An 18,998-nucleotide genomic window follows, 5' to 3' on the forward strand; every position below is an offset into this window, starting at 1 on the left:
TACATTGCTCTGATTTCCTGTATGTGGACAGTATGTGTTACTACATTGCTCTGATTTCCTGTATGTGGACAGTGTGTGTTACTACATTGCTCTGATTTCCTGTATGTGGACAGTGTGTGTTACTACATTGCTCTGATTTCCTGTATGTGGACAGTGTGTGTTACTACATTGCTCTGATTTCCTGTATGTGGACAGTATGTGTTACTACATTGCTCTGATGTCCTGTATGTGGACAGTATGTGTTACTACATTGCTCTGATTTCCTGTATGTGGACAGTATGTGTTACTACATTGCTCTGATTTCCTGTATGTGGACAGTATGTGTTACTACATTACTCTGATTTCCTGTATGTGGACAGTATGTGTTACTACATTGCTCTGATTTCCTGTATGTGGACAGTATGTGTTACTACATTGCTCTGATTTCCTGTATGTTGACAGTATGTGTTACTACATTGCTCTGATTTCCTGTATGTGAACAGTATGTGTTACTACATTGCTCTGATTTCCTGTATGTTGACAGTATGTGTTACTACATTGCTCTGATTTCCTGTATGTGAACAGTATGTGTTACTACATTGCACAACCTCACGTTTTGACCCCCTCGAATGGAGGGGAATTGCACATCTTTTTTTTTACCTCAGATTAGCCATGTTAGTATAAACGTTAATAATAATCGCAATGAGATGAAAACGATGGCTTTAAACAGATCAATATCATTTGTTTTGTACCATTGATTTTGTCATATGCTCTGGCAGTTTTCTACTATCATTTTCAAACTCAAATGGCAGGGAAAATTCAGCTCTCTGTATAAAAGTTGCTGGCCTCACAACTACGCCTGTACATGGTTTGAGAGTCAAACTATCACTCAAATAACAGCCAACTTCGTTGAAGTTAAATAACAAAGCATCTGATTAGTTTCTTTCCCCATTTTGACAGCCTCACAAAACTTCCATCTGACATGCTAGAATTTAGATGACTGTCTTCAACAAATTCTCTTCTAACCAGTGATATAAAAAGTATTCTCAGATTCAGTGAGACCTTTGAATAGTGTTAGTTTAAATGGTACACCCCACACGTTTGCCCCTGCTCTATTGATTTCAAATTTATATCGATGAGTGATTTAAGAAAATAGTTTTGCGTTTATCTTTCCGTGTTGGTGACCCACTTTGGAACAAAATGCAACAATCCAAAATGTAGCTTGCTGTCTTCTACAAATTGTCCTCTAACCAGTGATATACATATTATTCTCAGATTCTGTGTTTTCTTTTAGACAGGATGTGTAACTCGACTCCCCTCTCTCATTCTATTGGTTTCAATGTGATATCAATATGAGTGATTGACAAATAAGTGTTGTGTTTCTCTTTCCGTTTTGGCGACCCCCATATGAAACATGCCAAAATAGTAATCATATTACTTGTAATTCTTTTAAACGATCACCTTGTAAACGGCATTTGCATTCAAATCCATGTTCTTGTGACAAGTTGCAATTAATCACTCATATTGCTTATGGGTAAATTGTTGTAACTCCAAAAAAACAGAAACTGTAAATATTGTTTACATCACTCGTTAGACGACCATCTAGATGGTTGTAATCAGCAGGTTATCCTCTATAGAGGATATATTGTTATATATTGTTAACAATATTTCCTGTTTTATTTTCATGATCTTCCAGAAATCATGAAAACGGGGTTGACTTGGATTAGTTATTAAGGGGGAAGATTATTGTAATATTTGTAGATGGATAGACCCTCTCCCACTGTCCTTTACAGCTCTTTTTGTCCCTCTGCATGCCCTGTCTGCCTACAATTGCTACCTAGAGATATTGCTGCCACTCTCCCTGCCTGACCACAGCTCTGGGAGTCTCTCTGGGCACTGGGGTGCTGATCAGGCTTACACTGCTTATGGGCGTCCAACGATCTAGTAAAGCACAGCTTCATGTACTATACACAAATGGTAAGAGTTGGCAAGTTTGTGCCAATTTGTTAATCATATCAAAGTGACACACATTGGTTGTTGATCAATAGTGTAGAGAAATGACCTTTGATCTGCATGGATCCCAGTTACTCTGACACAGAGACCCATCCATCCCCTCTCTCTGTGTATTAGACAAACACATCCTTCTGCTGATGTCACAAATTGCTGTACAGAAACCCAGACTAAAACCCCAAACAGCAAGCAAGGCAGGTGTAGAAGCATGGTGGCTAGGAAAAACTCCCTAGAAAGGCCAGAACCTAGGAAGAAACCTAGCGAGGAACCAGGTTATGAGGGGTGGCCAGTCCTCTTCTGGCTGTGCCGGGTGGAGATTATAACAGAACAGGGCCAAGATGTTCAAATGTTCATAGATTACCAGCAGGGTCAAATAATAATAATCACAGTGATTGTCGAGGGTGCAACAGGTCAGCACATCAGGAGTAAATGTCAGTTGGCTTTTCATAGCCAATCATTCAGAGTATCTCTACCACTCCTGCTGTCTCTAGAGAGTTGAAAACAGCAGGTCTGGGACAGGTTGCACGTCCGGTGAACAGGTCAGGTTTCCTGAAACTGGAGCAGCAGCACGACCAGGTGGACTGGGGACAGCAAGGAGTCATCATGCCAGGTAGTCCTGAGGCATGGTCCTCGTGCTCATGTCCTCCGAGAGAGAGAGAGAGAAAGAAAGAGAGAAAGAAAGAAAGAAAGAAAGAGAGAAAAAGTGAGAGAATTAGAGAGAGCATACTTAAATTCACACCGGACACTGGATAAGACAGGAGAAATATAACAGACTGATCCTAGCCCGCCGACACATAAACTACTGCAGCATAAATACTGGAGGCTGAGACAGGAGGGGTCAGAGACGGTGTGGCTCTGTCCGGCGATACCCCCTGACAGGGCCAAACAGGCAGGATATAACCCCACCCACTTTCCCAGAGCACAGCCCCACTAGAGGGATATCTTCAACACCAACTTACCATCAAATGTTCAATCCGAGTATAGCCCACAAAGATCTCCGCCACCGCACAATCCAGGGGGTGGGGGCGCCAACCCAGACATGAAGATCACATCAGTGACTCAACCCACTCAAGTGATGCATCCCTCCTAGGGACGGCATGGAAGAGCCCTGGTAAGCCAGTGACTCAGCCCCTGTAATAGGGTTAGAGGCAGAGAATCCCAGTGGAGAGAGGGATTCTGCCCCCAGGCCATTAAAATGCTGAACAATTAATCAAATGGCCACCCGGACTTTACATTGACTGACACCCCCCCCCGGCCCCCCTTTTGGATTTATACTGCTGCTACTCGCTGTTTATTATCTATGAAAAGTCACTTTACAAATGACCTCGACTAACCTGTAACCCCGCACATTGACTCGGTACCGGTACCCTCTGTATATAGCCTCGTTATTCTTATGTACTTTTATTGTGTTACTTTTTGGTGACATTTTTTAAAACTTTAGTTTATTTAGTAAATATTTTCTTAACTATACAGCATTTCACTGTAAGGTCTACACCTGTTGTATTTGGCGCATGTGACATGCAATTAGATTTGATTATTGGTTGTAGTTCAATCAAGAAGTGGAATAGAGAGAGAGGGAATGATATGTCCAATAGTTCACTGTAATAATTGAGATTAGGGCTGACCCCAATTAGTCGACTGGTCGATTGTTAGGCTGTTTATCGACCAACCTTTTTTTTGTGGAGCAGTAGCAAATATATATAAAAAAATGTGTGGCACACGAAACACCTGTCTGATTTGTACCCACCTCAGTGAACTAATTCATTGAGGAGGCTGAGACTAATCCATTCGGCGACTGCGTGGATGACACAGTCCAAGAAGGGGTGTGGCAAAAATTCACAATGCAAGTCTCTCTCCAATACGCGCTTTCCTGCAAATTTGTGCACATTCATTGTTTCAAAACTTTAATTGTGTGGATTGTTTGCCTTGATTGTTAGTGTCTATCAATTCCCCATTACATACAGTATATCACTAGCAGTAGCCTACTTTTACCGTTAATACCTATCATTTCTGATCTACAACGTTTGTTTGGTTATGTTAATTTCTGTAAATCAATTCCATATATTTTTATTCCACTCTTTTAATGTTCTCATTGTAGGAGTGGACACATTGTTTGCAGAGCGCACAACCTATGCTACACTTGTGAGAAACAAGTTTTGGTGTATTCCATTGGTTTAGTTTTTTTTTTTTTGAGCGCTTCTGTCAATGTTGACAAAGGACACGCACCTGATTACGCATAGAAGTAGGCCTATCGGCTACCTGGCCTATAAATGTGCCCATTTGGGGATCTGGTAGTATTTCTGATTGGCGTAACGCGCCACTACTAAAGAGCTGTGGAGCTTCTCAAAGTAATGTTTTCTTCACCTCAAACAACAAGCAAACAAAGTCTGTTTTTACATCCATTGAGAATGACAATAGTTCCTCAATGTATTTTTAAGAAAAACATCATCACTCTCCCTTTCGATAACCACTCATCGTGATGCTAAATGTCTGATCCAGTGGAAACGTCTACCTGATGAGCTCTTATCCCTTACCCAAAATAGCCTCCAGCTGTATCGTTTTCATGTAGATTTGGATAGAATTTTGATTAATCACAAGACAATGATTTTGATATTTGAAGACGTTAATATACACTGAACAGAAATGCAAACGCAACAGGCGAAGCGCGGGAGGAGAATGTGCATGTTAAGGTCCCTCTCTTCTGGGTATCTTGATCTTTGGCTCTCTCTTGTGTCATTTGTGTCTTATTTCATCAAACAGAATCAGACTAGCGTATAGTTGATTTTATTAAAACACATAGGGTGTGTCTATTTATGGAAAATTTCAAGTTTTAAAATTGAGTCCAATCGATTGTTTGAAAGAACAGACGACTTTTGGTTAACCAAGATTTTTATTAGTCGGGGACAGCACTTATTGAGGGGCAGTCTCTAGTAGGGTAGAAGCCTTTGTGGTGCTGAGGATTGTCAGTAGGAGAGGACCTGTCGGCACTAGCAGAGAATTTGGCTGTGATGTCTGTACATTTGTAATCTAGGCTGCAGGTGTATGTCTTATTAGCGCTAAACGTTGACATAGTTTCCTCATTATTAGGTTTCAGCAGTACAAGGATGTTAGGAGAGATTCATAAATTCAAATATAAGTACAGGATGTTGCCACAGAGAGATGGTCAGTGATACATTGAGTATTTAGTGTGGATTCCTAATTCATTTGAATGCACTACATCTAGAGTATGTAAAGTCATTTTTCTTTTAACATTCTCTCACTTGGCAAACGCTTTCCATTTCTCATAGCAGATTTCCGGGCACACTCTGTTGGCACTTGGCTTGGTGGGTTTGGTGAATAAACCCTTAACCTTCTGCCTTCCTTCCTTTCTCTCTCTTCTCTTCCTCTTCTTCCTCTGCCCCTTTTCACCTCTCTATCTCTTTAAACAACACCCCTTACCACCAAAAATGTCACATCACACACTTTCTGAATCACACAAACGCAAAAAGCTGGAAATGCATGTGTGGCCATGCCCCACAAAATAGGGCGTATTATCGAGGGGAGCCCTGCGGACCGCTGTGGGAAGCTGAAGGTGGGAGACCGTATCCTGGCCGTCAACGGCTGCTCCATCACCAACAAGTCCCACTCGGACATCGTCAACCTGATCAAGGAGGCCGGGAACACCGTCACGCTAAGGATCATTCCTGGAGACGGTGAGAGGACCTCTTCTGTCTCCCATATCTAATGTTCCACTCATATATACCATCTAGACCAGGGCTGCACAACCCCTTTCCTGGAGAGCTTCTCTCCTTAGGTTTTCTTTGCTCCAACCCTAATCTAGCAAACCTGATTCTAATAATTAGCTGGTTTATAATATTAATCAGGTTAGTTATATATAACTAGTTATATATAACTGGGGTTGGAGTGAAAACCTACAGGAGGGTATCTCTCCAGGAACAGGGTTGACCTGATCTAGACCGAAGACTATCTCAGCCGCTAGGATCAACCTGTGTCAGGAATTATTTGTGCATTACATCAGTTATGTAAACATGTATTGTATTGGAATATACAGTACCAGTCAAAAGTTTGGACACACCTACTCATTCAAGGGTTTTTCTTTATTTTTACTATTTTCTACATAGAATAATAGTGAAGACATCAAAACTATGAAATAACACGTATAGAAAGGGGGATACCTGGTCAGTTGTGCAACTGAATGCATTCAACTGAATTGTGTCTTCCGCATTTAACCCAACCCCTCTGAATCAGAGCGGTGTGGGTGGCTGCCATAATCGACATCCACGGCTTCGGCGCCCGGGGAACTGTGGGTTAACTGCCTTGCTATTTTCCTATTTTTAATTGTCAGCTCGGGGATTTGATCCAGCAACCTTTTGGTTACTGGCCCAATGCTCTAACCACTAGGCTACCTAATGTAGTAACCAAAAAAAGTGTTAAACAAATCAAAATATATTTCACATTTGAGGTTTTTCGAAGTAGCCACCCTTTGTCTTCATGACAGCTTTAAACACTCTTGGCATTCTCTCAACCAGTGTCATGGGGTAGTCACCTGGAATGCATTTCAATCAACAGGTGTGCCTTGTTAGAAATTAATTTGTGGAATTTCTTTCCTTTTTAATGTGTTTGAGCCAATCAGTTGTAGGGGTGGTACAAGTTAGGGGTGGTATACATAAGATAGTCCTATTTGGTAAAATACCAAGTCCATATTACAGCAAGAACACCTCAAATAAGCAAAGATAAACGACAGTCCATCATTACTTTCTGACATGGTCAGTCAATCCGGAAGTTTCTTCAAGTGCAGTAGCAAAAACCATCAAGCGATATGATGAAGCTGGCTCTCATGAGGACCGCCACAGGAAAGGAAGACCCAGAGTTACCTCTGCTGCAGAGGATAAGTTCAGTAGTGTTAACTGCACCTCAGGTTGCAGCCCAAATAAATGCTTCACAGAGGTCAAGTAACAGACACATCTCAACATCAAATGTTCAGATGAGATTGCGTGAATCAGGTCTTCATGGTCGAACTGCTGCAAAGAAACCACAACTCAAGGACACCAATAAAAAGAAGAAGAGATTTGCTTGGGTCAAGAAACACGATCAATGGACATTAGACCGGTGGAAATCTGGCCTTTGGCCTGATGAGTCCAAATTTGTGATTTTTGGGTCCAACCAACACAGAGTTGGTGAATGGATAATCTCCACATGTGTGGTTCCCAACGTGAAGCATGGAGGAAGAGGTGTGGGGGTCTGTGATTTATTTAGAATTCAAGGCACACTTAACAAGCCTGGCTACCACAGCATTCTGCAGCGATACGCCATCCCATCTGGTTTACACTTAGTAGGACTATCATTCGTTTTTCAACAGGACAATGACCCAACAGGCTGTGTAAGGGCTACTTGACCAAGAAGGAGAGTGATGGAGTGCTGCATTCGATGACCAATGACCTGGCCTCCACAATCACCCATCCTCAACCCAATTGAGATGGTTTGGGATGAGTTGGACTGCATAGTGAAGGAAAAGCAGCCAACAAGTACTCAGCATATATGGGAACTCCTGGAAAAGACTGTTGGAAAAGCATTCCAGGTGAAGCTGGTTGAAAGAATGCCAAGAGTGTGCAAAGCTGTCATCAAGGCAAAGGGTGGCTACTTTGAAAAATCGAAAATCCATTTTGATTTGAATACTTTTTTGTTTACTACATGATTCGGTATGTGTTATTTCATAGTTTTGATGTCTTCAGTATTATTCTATGTAGAAAATAGTAAAAATAAAGAAAAATACTGGAATGAGTCGTGTCCAAACCTTTTACTGGTACTGTATATACACTGAATGAACAAATCATTAGGAACACCCTTTTGCCCTGAATTCATTATTTGGGGCATGGAATCTACAAGGTGTCGAAACCGTTCCACAGGGATGCTGGCTGATGTTGATTCTAATGCTTCCGTCAGTTGTCAATTTGGTTGGATGTCCTTAGGGTGGTGGACCATTCTTGATACACACAGGAAACTGTTGAGCGTGAAAAACCCAGCAGTGTTGCAGTTCTTGACAAACTCAAACCGATGCACCTGGTACCTACTACCATACCTCATTTCAAAGGCACTTAAATCTTTTGTCTTACCAATTAACCATCTGAATGGTACACGAACACAGACTCAATTGTCTCAAGGCTTAGAAATCCTTTAAACTTAATCTACACACTGATTGAAGTGGATTTAACAAGTGACATCAATAAGGGATCATAGCTTTCAACCTGGATTCACCTGGTCAGTCTGTCATGGAAAGAACAGATGTTCCTATTGTTTTCTACCCTCAGTCCTTTTGCTAAAGGAAAGCCTATCTCGGTACATCACACTGTTTTTACATTTCAAGTGCTCTAGTCAGTTTGAACACCCCCACAATGTTGATAGAGCTGCTTCTCTAGGATGTGAGGGAACTTTCTAGTGCAGTCGTGCCTTTCACATACTTCTGAAACATGCAAGAGTAATTCAAGTGTCAGAGGCTGTCACAATGTGTGTATGTTTGTCTGTGTGTTAGGGCTAAAAGCTCTCGCTACACTGCACTAACACATCACCCTGGTTTCATTAAGTGAGGGAGAATCAGGGGGAACGCCCGTGTAACCACGAGTCTTTGTCAACCTGCATGTTGGAGAAATTGGAACTATTTGTCCATGTTTTTTAGGCTGTTTTTATGGATGAAAGCCTTTTTCTGTAGAGCCATAGATGATTACACTGAGGCAAAATTGTTCTGCCAAGAAAACAGAGGTTTTTTAAAAGCATAGTTTGGGTTTGAGAGGGAGAGTTTGTATGTCTGTATTTTGGGCTGAGAGGTTGTGTGTGTGTGTTAGATCCCTGTATTAGTGAGATAGGTAGATTTATCCAGAATCCTGCTGTTAAACACAGGGCTGTTAGGGAAGGAGATTTAGTAAGGAGGATAATTCCAAAATCACTGCAGGGAGACTCAGCGCTCTCTCTCTCTCCTTTCGCTTTCCCTCTCGCTCTCTCTCGCCCTCCCCCTTCCCCTCTCTCTCTCTTGCACTCTCTCTCACTCTCTCCTTCCTCTCAATCTCCCCCTTTCTCTCGCCCCCCCCTCTCCCCCTTCCTCTCTCGCTCCCCCCTCTCCCCCTTCCTCTCTCGCTCCCCCTCTCCCCCTTCCTCTCTCGCTCCCCCTCTCCCCCTTCCTCTCTCGCTCCCCCTCTCCCCCTTCCTCTCTCGCTCCCCCTTCCTCTCTCCTCCCCTTCCTCTCTCTCCTCCCCTTCCTCACTCTCTCCCCCCTTCCTCACTCTCTCCCCCCTTCCTATCTCTCTCCCCCTTCCTCTCTCTCTCCCCCCTTTCTCCCTCTTCCCCCTTACTCTATCCCCTTTCTTTCTCTCTCTCTCTCCCCCCTTTCACTCTCCCTCCCCTCTTTCACTCTCCCTCCCCTTTCTGTTTCACTCTCCCCCTTTCTCTCACTCTCTTGCGCCCTCCCTCCCTCCTTTCTCTCGCGCACTCCCTCCCTCCTTTCTCTCACTCTCTCGCTCTCTTTACCTCTCTTCCCTTCCTCTCTCTCTCTCTCTCCCTTCCTTCCTTCCTTCCTTCCTTCCTTCCTTCCTTCCTTCCTTCCTTCCTTCCTTCCTTCCTTCCTTCCTTCCTTCCTTCCTTCCTTCCTTCCTTCCTTCCTCTCTCTCTCGCTCTTGCTCTCTCTCCCCCACCTTTCTCTCTTCCCCCTTTCTCTCTCCCCCTTCCTCTCTCTTTTTATCTGCCTCTCTTCCCTCTTCCTCTCTTGCCCCCCTTCCTCGTTCTCTCTCTGCCTTTTTCTCTCGCTGCCTCCCTCTCCACTTTCTCTCACTCTCTGCCTTGCTCTCTCTCTGCCTCTCTCTCCCCTTTCTCTCCCTCACTCCTGGCCTATCTCTCTCTCTCTGCCTCTCTCCCTCCCCTTCCTCTCTCTCACCACCTTTCTTTCTCTCTCTCTCTGCCTTTCTCTCTCACCTAATATAGTCTGCATTGTGGATATAGTGTAAAAGCAACAAGGGAGAGATGGTGTGACCCTTACTCAGCCCCCTGGGTAGGCAGGCAGGGCTGAATTCTTCCTCCCATGACTTCTTCGATAAAATGGTCCTTTTCCCCTTCCATTCTCACAGTGGGAGAGACTGATCAGTGATACAGTTCAGTGCCTTCTGAGTCCTGAATGTTTACAGAGGGGCATAAAAAAGAAAAGGTTGCAAACTGCACTAAAGTGGAAAAACTGGGAGGGAAGAAGGGATAGAGTATTGGAAAGAGGACAGTGGGAGAGAAGAAGGATGGGATGAGCGAAGCAGAAATTGAGGGAGGAAAAGAGAAGGATGGAGCCTGGGCTGCAGGCAGTTGACACTGGTGTGGAGAGAGGTCTATTTTAAGACATTGGGATTCATGGGCAGAGAGACGACTCATCAAACCCCGGGTCTCCCCAGCAATGACTACCCAGCAGAGTGGAATTAAACCCCTCGGCTCGGGTTCCACCTTGATTGGCCGGCCCAGCGTCTCGGGGGCTGTGGTCTGAATGGAGAGTTAAGCCAATGGAATCCAAGGGGACTAGTGGGGGAATGATGGATAGATGAGAGAGGAATTGAGCACAGTTTGTGGGGTTGTGAGTTAAATAGAGAGCAGGGGCTAGGATCAGGCTAGGGGTGGTAGCTGGGCTGATAGCAGGGGCTAGGATCAGGCTAGGGGTGGTAGCTGGGCTGATAGCAGGGGCTAGGATCAGGCTAGGGGTGGTAGCTGGGCTGATAGCAGGGGCTAGGATCAGGCTAGGGGTGGTAGCTGGGCTGATAGCAGGGGCTAGGATCAGGCTAGGGGTGGTAGTTGGGCTGATAGCAGGGGGTAGGATCAGGCGAGGGGTGGTAGTTGGGCTGATAGCAGGGGCTAGGAGTAGGCCACGGGTGGTAGCTGGGCTGAGAGCAGGGGCTTGGATCAGGCTAGGGGTGGTAGCTGGGCTGAGAGCAGGGGCTAGGATCAGGCTAGGGGTGGTAGCTGGGCTGAGAGCAGGGGCTAGGATCAGGCTAGGGGTGGTAGCTGGGCTGATAGCAGGGGCTAGGAGTAGGCCACGGGTGGTAGCTGGGCTGATAGCAGGGGCTAGGAGTAGGCTACGGGTGGTAGTTGGGCTGAGAGCAGGGGCTAGGATCAGGCTAGGGGTGGTAGCTGGGCTGATAGCAGGGGCTAGGAGTAGGCTACGGGTGGTAGTTGGGCTGAGAGCAGGGGCTAGGATCAGGCTAGGGGTGGTAGCTGGGCTGATAGCAGGGGCTAGGGTGAGGCTAGGGGTGGTAGCTGGGCTGATAGCAGGGGCTAGGAGTAGGCCACGGAGGGTTGTTGGAGAGAAATGAGGGGGTAGTTTGGAGAGGGGAGATGGTAGTTGTTACGTGTTTATTTAAGGGTTACATTCAACCATAGGTAATTAATCACACAAATGATGTCACATTGAGATAGAGTGCTGTGATTAGATGAGTCATGAGTGTACCACTCCATCCGGTCCAGGCTTCCATATGTCCCTGTTTGAGTAAATTATATCTTACCAGTGTAATAACGGCTTACGAAAGGTTTTGTGAAACTGCTCTTGTTTTTCTCCCTTTGTCTTCTGCATGCTTCAGTCTCCAGTCTCCTGACTCCCCCGCTCTCTCTTTCTCTCCTATTAGACTCCTCTAATGCATCACTACTGACCAACGCTGAGAAGATCGCCACTATAACAACCACTCACACGCCCCAGCAACAGGCTGCACCTGAACCCAGGTGAGAGGGATTCTGAGATTTGGAGTACCTAATTGACTAAGAACATGTATCTATGAGCAGCGATTTTTAACCTATATTTTGAAATCTTTCTCATTCCAGAAACAACACCAAACCAAAACAGGAGTCCTCTTTTGAGTTCAAATCCCCTCAGGCCCCTCCTCCCCCCGCCCCAACAACACAACCTCCAGCCCAGGTAAGGACTTGTCCAGCACCAACAAGGCCTGCCCCATCCAGCCCAATACACACCCTACAGCAATGTGTTCCCTTTAAGTGGTTGTCACACTAGGGAGATGCTTTATTCTGATACCATGTTGATAAGATCCTGAACAGAGCAGGGTGGGTGTTAGTCGGAGTCTGTGGCTCTGCGTGCCCTCTCAGCCCACCTCAAACCGCCCCCAGAGTCCAAACCATCTATGATTCATCTCACTCACCACCACTCTGGAGCTCCGCTCTAATAGGTGCAACTGTCCTCAAGGTGGCATTCATCCCCACACTGAAATACGAGCCGTCCCCAGGCACAAACATTATCAAGTCCAGACACCGGTGAATCACCAGTCTGACCTTGTCATATGTGTGTTTGGGTGTGTGTGTGTTTCTCTCAGGATGCTGCGTTCTACTCAGTGGACTTGGAGAGGGAGAACAAAGGTTTTGGGTTCAGCCTGCGAGGAGGTCACGAGTACAACATGGACCTGTATGTGCTGAGGCTAGCCGAGGACGGAGCGGCCATACGCAACGGCAACATGAGTGTATGTATCAGCCCCATATAGGAGCGTTTTGAAATTTGAAGTTGATTCATCTACTCATTGATGTGGTTATGTTATGCTGAATGCATAATACAAAATGTGCAGTGCTGTTATGTATGCAATGCCCCACAAGCATGAATTATTATTCTTTAAAGTCTGTATTATGTAAATATGACGTCCTATGTGCACTCTTGTAGTTGTCAAGCTGTCATTTAACCTTTAATTTGATGAATTGTCTAAAAGCTTAAGAACGTCTCATTCCCCTGGGTCCTTTAGACAGAATGAAAGGGTTAATTGATTATCCTATATTATTTGTGAATATGTGAAGTGGAATTCCCTCGACAGAGAGAACACTGACAGATAACTTAAGGCACAGAGAAAAACCTCTTCCCCTCTTGTAACATTGTGGATTTATAGAAATGTTTCCTTTACAGCAGTCAGAGCAGTTTTAACTATAATCTAACCTTCCCTCTCTGGCACCTCTTATGTTCCCTTCTGTCCCCTTTGTCCTGCTTTTTCCCTCCCCTCTGCATCCCCTCTGCCCTCTCTTCTCCTTGTCCCTTTTCTACCTATCCTCACCCAATCTCTCTCTGCCTCACCCTCTTTCCTTTATCTTCCCTTCTCCCTCTTCGTCCCTGACACACTCCCCCCTTCTGTGTCTTACCCAATATCTTCTACTGACACCCCCTCTCCCTACAATGTCTCCACCTCCCCCTCCTCCAATGTCTCCCCCTCTCCTCTCTGCCTCACTCCTCTCTCCCTCAGGTGGGAGATGAGATCCTGGAGATCAACGGTGAGAGCACCAAGGGCATGAAGCATGCCCGCGCCATAGAACTGATAAAAGATGGTGGCCGTCACGCCCACCTGGTCCTCAAGAGGGGTGACGGCTCAGTGCCTGAATATGGTGGGTCAATCTACGAAAACATTCCCTTTTCCCCTGTCTTCACCCCCTGAGCACAATGGGGAGAGGGACAGGGTGGGGTGCGAGAGGAACCCTGTCCCCTGTCCTGTCCTGCGCTCCGGGCTCGGGACCTTCCACTGACTGCCACTGTCTACTGGGTGCGTCTGGTTCTACTCTGGGTGCTCTCTTCGGGTCTGGGTCAACTGCTGTCACCTGCTGTCACCTTTTACCCTTGTGCTGTGTGTCACTGAGTGGGGTGTGGCTTGGGGAGCAGGGCGTGGCTTGGGGAGCAGGGCATTCTGGCATTCCCCAAGAATGAAAGTGGTCTATGGACCCATTGATAAAATAAAAACAATGAAAGAACTGTTAGGAGAGGGATACAAATCTTATCTTAAAGATTTAGTGTTTCTAAATGTGGATATGTTTATTGATTCTCAGAGTCCTTGCTGAATGATATTTTTAGGGTTGAAAAAAAAATTAACTGGGAAATGCTCTCTGGTTGCATCTCCAAGCTTTGATATGGCATTATCAACATATTTATCATATTTATTGATGGTGAATGTAAGCTTCTGAGTTTAGGACTTCAGTTGAGAAATTAGAGCATTCTAATACTTTCTACCATTTCATTGGGAAATTCACAATACTTTGTTTGATATATTCAAAAATCCACAGATTTATTCTCATCTACTGTAACTGTCATTGGGAAGCTGTGATTCTTGAGACTGCACTCATTCCTGACAATTCAATTCCATTCAGCTCCACTTCTACAGAAATGTTTGTACATGTACAGAGCCATGACCATGATCAACCCACATATTCATCTAGAAAGTATATGGCTGCATGAAGTTGTCAGTGTAAATCCAAATGGTTTTTTTCTGATTTTTTTCGATGTTGATTTTCCATAATATTTATGGAATATTTCATTTTAATTGTATTGATCTGTTGATTGATAGTCACAATTCATCTTAATGCATTCTTGATTTCTATTCATGTGATTTTTTGAGCTGAGAATATCTTATGTCTGTCCTGCACCAATATGACATCTCTGTGAGGTTGTATATTTGTAAATATTTTTCGTGCTTTTAGTTTCCACCATTTGACATTTCATTTCTGCAATGTAAACGGCTTCATACGGTGTTGTGTGTGCGTCTCGCTGTCTCTATGGGGTTGGGGTCTCTGTGAGTGTGAATCTCTGTGAGTGTGAATCTCTGTGAGTGTGTGCTGGGTTCCAGGACTTTATCTGTAACTGATGGTTTTTTCCTCAAGGGTTGTGTTATTTTCTGGACTGTCTCTTTCTCTGAATGATTAAATGATCAAATAAACACCTTTTCCATTGGACAATAATTCTTCTTCTGCCTATTGTTGTAGGATCTAAACCCTGTTGCCTTTCTCTTCTCTCTGTTTCATCTACCTCTCCTTTTGTTTCACTGGGCTCTTTCTTCCTTCAGCGATGGTTGCTCCCCATCTCACCGCATGTATGAGATCATCTAATGACAAGCTGGGAGATCCTAGTTCCTACCAAAATCAGACCATGGTTTGTAGCTGTCCTCTCTCTCTCTCTCCGGTCTCTCTCTCTCTCTCTCTCTCTCTCTCTCTCTCTCTCTTTCTGTCTCTCCGGTCTCTCTCTCTCTTTCTCTCTCTCCGGTCTCTCTCTATCTCTCTTTCTCTCTCTCTCTTTCTCTCTCTCCGGTCTCTCTCTATCTCTCTCTCTCTCTCTCTCTATCTCCTCTCTCTCTCTCTCTCTCTATCTCTCTCTCTCTCTCTCTCTCTCTCTCTCTCTCTCTCTCTCTCTCTCTCTCTCTCTCTCTCTCTCTCTCTCTCTCTCTCTCTCTCTCTCTCTCTCTCTCTCTCTCTCTCTCTCTCTCTCTCTCTCTCTCTCTCTCTCTCTCTCTCTCTCTCTCTCTCTCTCTCTCTCTCTCTCTCTCTCTCTCTCTCTCTCTCTCTCTCTCTCTCTCTCTCTCTCTCTCTCTCTCTCTCTCTCTCTCTGGTCTCTCTCTCTCTCTCTCTCTCTCTCTCTCTCTCTCTCTCTCTCTCGGTCTCTCTCTCTCTCTCTCTCTCCGGTCTCTCTCTCTCTCTCTCTCCGGTCTCTCTCTCTCTCCGGTCTCTCTTTTGCCGTGCCTCTGCTCCATGCATAAGAATCCATTCACCCAGAATGCATTGCCAATACCGCCGCCTCTGTTGTCATGTTGACCAGTTGGAATGGATTCATACATACCACATCTTGCCTATAACCTCTGTGAACGGTGTGTCCACTGCGGACATGCCGACGCGTTCGTTCCATTCATGTCACGTTAGTTTGGTGATAGTGATTGTGGGACAATGGTAAAAGTTTTTCTCTCCTAGACATTTTCTCAGCCAATCAATCTAGTAGAGTTACTATGACTTTTAGAAGCTGTCTTGTGACACTTTGATTACCATCCGTGTGGTTTATTCACTGATCTGGTGAGATGGTTAGAGTCAGGTAAGAACCAATAGAACTGCAGTCATTTTAATTAGGATCAGTAGTCTCCTTGATTAGTCCCTAAATCAATTCCATGCACCCTCTATCCATGGTGTTGAGCCCACTCCCAGCAGTCTTTATAGAGTGCAATCTGTGAAAATAATGAGCAACCACGTTCTTCCTGAAACCAAACATGCTCATTCATTATTTACATCATTACTCAATTCAGAAACTCATCTTGGTTTTGTTAGTTGCATTAAATATTGATTTAACATCAAAGGCAGAGCATGAGTGAGAGCATGAGTGAGCATGAATTAGTCATGTCAAACAATCAAAATCAGCATCAACACCACGCAGCATTGTAATCAAACCATTGGTCTAACCATCAGCTGAGCCCCCTTCAGCTCCATAAAGCCAGACGCCACCCTAGGCTCCTTGCCTGGGGACAGGTTTGTTGTGGAGAACGTCTCCGGGCTTTGGCTGTTCCACCAGTCCTCGCACAGTACATTGCTGCTTTTGGCTCATACATAGCAATACTAATATCTAACCATCAGCTGTGGCTGTGCATCCAAATGAAGAATTTAGCCGTGTTTGTTTGCTGACATTAACTTTACATTTGGCAGTATTACTAATAAAGTTAGATGCCTGGTTATTGGTCAGGGAGTCTGTGAGAGCATTGTGTTTCATCCAGAACCCTGTGTTGTATGTCATGTTCTGTTCCAGACCCCAGCATCGACGGTGCCGGCCCAGCCACAGGGGTACAAAACGCTTCGGAAGTGAGCACTCTGCCCCACAACAACACACCATCGGACATAAACACATCAGACCCTCACAAACCATCACGGAGCAAGGACAAGAAGGGCCACCACCATTCCAAACACAGACACCGCTCCCCGGACAGGAAGAGCAAGAGCAAGGGAGGGGAGTCTGGGGAGACAGGGGCCTCCTCCAATCAGTCCAAGAGAAAGGGCGACAAGAGCAAGAGGTCTGGTGGGGATAACCACGGCACTCACCAACACCACAACAACAGTAGCGGCCACCGCCACCGGAGACACCGCTCCCCTGATAAGGGTCGTAGCCGGGCCCGCAGCGCAGAGAAAACCCTGGACAGTAGACAAAGCCAAGGGCACAGAGGGAGGGAAGGCCGCTCTCCTGACCGGCACCACACCCACCGCAAGCGCTCTCCCTACAGGTCTCCTCGGCGCAATCGGTCACCCTATGGCCACCGCTCTCCTTATGGTAACCGGTCACCCTATGGTCACCGGTCACCCTACCACTCACGCCACCACTCCCCCACCCGCTACCACCGCACCCAATCATCAGACCCCTACCGGCAGCCCTCCCCATACAGATTAAGGGGCCGGGAGCCAGAGAGGCCCAACGGGGGGATGGCACCAGTGCTGAGGAAGCCTCCTGGCCCTGTGCCCAACCCCTATCGTGAGGAGAGTGTGCTGCGGGAGCCTCCAGCCCTGGACCGGCTCAACAGGGAGGCCACGCTGCTGAGGGAATCCAGGGAGGAGCGCCTGTTTGAGGAGGATAGCCTTCTGCTGAGGGCATCCACCCTGGAGCGTGACTACAGAGGAGATGGCCTGTTATCTGCTGCTGCCCGTGGCCAGAGAGGAGAGACCATGCCCAGGGTCCATACCCCCGAGTCCGACAGCGCGTACAAGCGGTACAGCTCACTGCTGAGGGGCCGCTCGCCTGAGAGGGTGGAGAGAGAGGCACGCTACGCCCCCAGAGAGGAGTCCCCAGACCCCCGCTACAGAGTTCAGAGTCTGGGCCGAAACATCTCACCTGTCAGGAGCTTCATAGAGCTGGAGGAGGAGGGAGCAACAGCACCCAGGCTGAAGGAGTCTTACAGCACACTCAAGTCTGACATCAGCCGTGCTTCCAAAGCGCCCCCGGAGCCCAAGCGGAAGGCTTACAAAGACAGCCCCAAAGATCTGAGCATCTAATGGGACGTCTGCTGTAACACAACCAGTCCCCCCCCCTCTCACCACTCAGCTCTACTCTTCATACAAAAGAACATACCTGGACCCTGGATGAACCTAAATTATTGATTATATTACATTCCTGCGTTCCGACTGGACAGTGATTCCAAAACCTACAAACTTTTAATGGCAGAAGTACGATATCTTATTTTTTTCTTTTTAGTTTTTTTGGGGTCGTTTTTTTGTGATTTGGTTAAGCATTGTACATTCATCTGAATTTTACAGAAAATGTAAAACCACAAAAAACAATGATGTGCCTAACAGTTCCATTAATGAGTGTATTTTTGTTTTCTTTTTGTTTAATATGAGACGGCCGTTTTCCCAGCCATCTCTCTGATGACTGGTATGTATTTTTCCACTGAGCCCAAAGAGGCAGGCAGCACACAGTTCCAGTGACTGGTGCCACCCACACAGTTCCAGTGACTGGTGCCACCCACACAGTTCCAGTGACTGGTGCCACCCACACAGTTCCAGTGACTGGTGCCACCCACACAGATGCTGTGCATGTCTTTTTTCTTTCTCTCCCCCAGTGCCACTGTTTTTTAGACATTTGACCAGACTATAGCACAAGCCTGCATTTGTTTGTATATTTTTGACTGCAGTATGTGTACATTGATGGGATCAAAACGAATGAAGGGAAATAAAGTTAAACTACGATGGTGATGATGATCATGTTAAAATTAAAATAATATATTAAACATATCTTCAGTGTCCCTATTTTGGTATTTTGGTATTGTAATTGATCAGTGTGGGAATGTGAAAGTTTTGATGTGAGTCTGTCTTATTACCTCATGAGATTCATAAGATATAATATTGAAGATAGGGCAGAATGGTAGATTAATAATATAGTATAATATTTAAAACAAAGTAAAAGTATGGTTTACTTGGATCTGTCTGTTTATAAACCAGTGTGGTCCTTTTCCCTTTATTCTTCAAATGAGAGAGGAAGAAAGTGTCCGAAGTCAAGACGATGACAGGAGCCAGTGGATGGGAACACCAAGGTCATGTTCTCTTCTTCCCAGACCACAGACAGACAGAACGACAGATGGTAGATGCAGACAGAGGCCAGTCAGTCAGGTGACCTGTGGAGGCCACTCAGAAGAGCTTTTCCTCTAATAAATAAGCTGTCAGCTTCTGGCCGGACAGATTGACAAAGAAATTGTTAGACATACCATATTAAATATCTTGTCATGGCCTGATCA

General features: G+C 45.5%; 1 protein-coding gene across 10 annotated transcripts in view; it reads left to right on the plus strand.

The window, feature by feature from the left end:
- The window catches only part of LOC118388426 (membrane-associated guanylate kinase, WW and PDZ domain-containing protein 1-like), a 203,897-nt gene extending 185,399 nt beyond the window's left edge, over window positions 1-18,498 (plus strand). For 7 of the 10 annotated variants that reach the window (XM_035777495.1, XM_035777497.1, XM_035777496.1 and 4 more), the window contains 6 exons: window positions 5,478-5,681; window positions 11,628-11,721; window positions 11,821-11,914; window positions 12,324-12,467; window positions 13,230-13,368; window positions 16,529-18,498. In XM_035777495.1, the coding sequence (XP_035633388.1) occupies window positions 5,478-5,681; window positions 11,628-11,721; window positions 11,821-11,914; window positions 12,324-12,467; window positions 13,230-13,368; window positions 16,529-17,760 (1,907 nt within the window). In that variant the 3' untranslated portion in view covers window positions 17,761-18,498. Of the gene's footprint in view, window positions 1-5,477; window positions 5,682-11,627; window positions 11,722-11,820; window positions 11,915-12,323; window positions 12,468-13,229; window positions 13,369-14,037; window positions 14,794-14,813; window positions 14,900-16,528 lie in introns of those variants that run through there. The other 3 variants (XM_035777501.2, XM_052526744.1, XM_035777499.2) reach the window with 3 other exon arrangements.
- Window positions 18,499-18,998: the final 500 nt, after the last annotated feature.

The sequence above is a fragment of the Oncorhynchus keta genome, chromosome 10 (genome assembly GCF_023373465.1).
Source record: "Oncorhynchus keta strain PuntledgeMale-10-30-2019 chromosome 10, Oket_V2, whole genome shotgun sequence".
Lineage (NCBI taxonomy): Eukaryota > Metazoa > Chordata > Actinopteri > Salmoniformes > Salmonidae > Oncorhynchus > Oncorhynchus keta.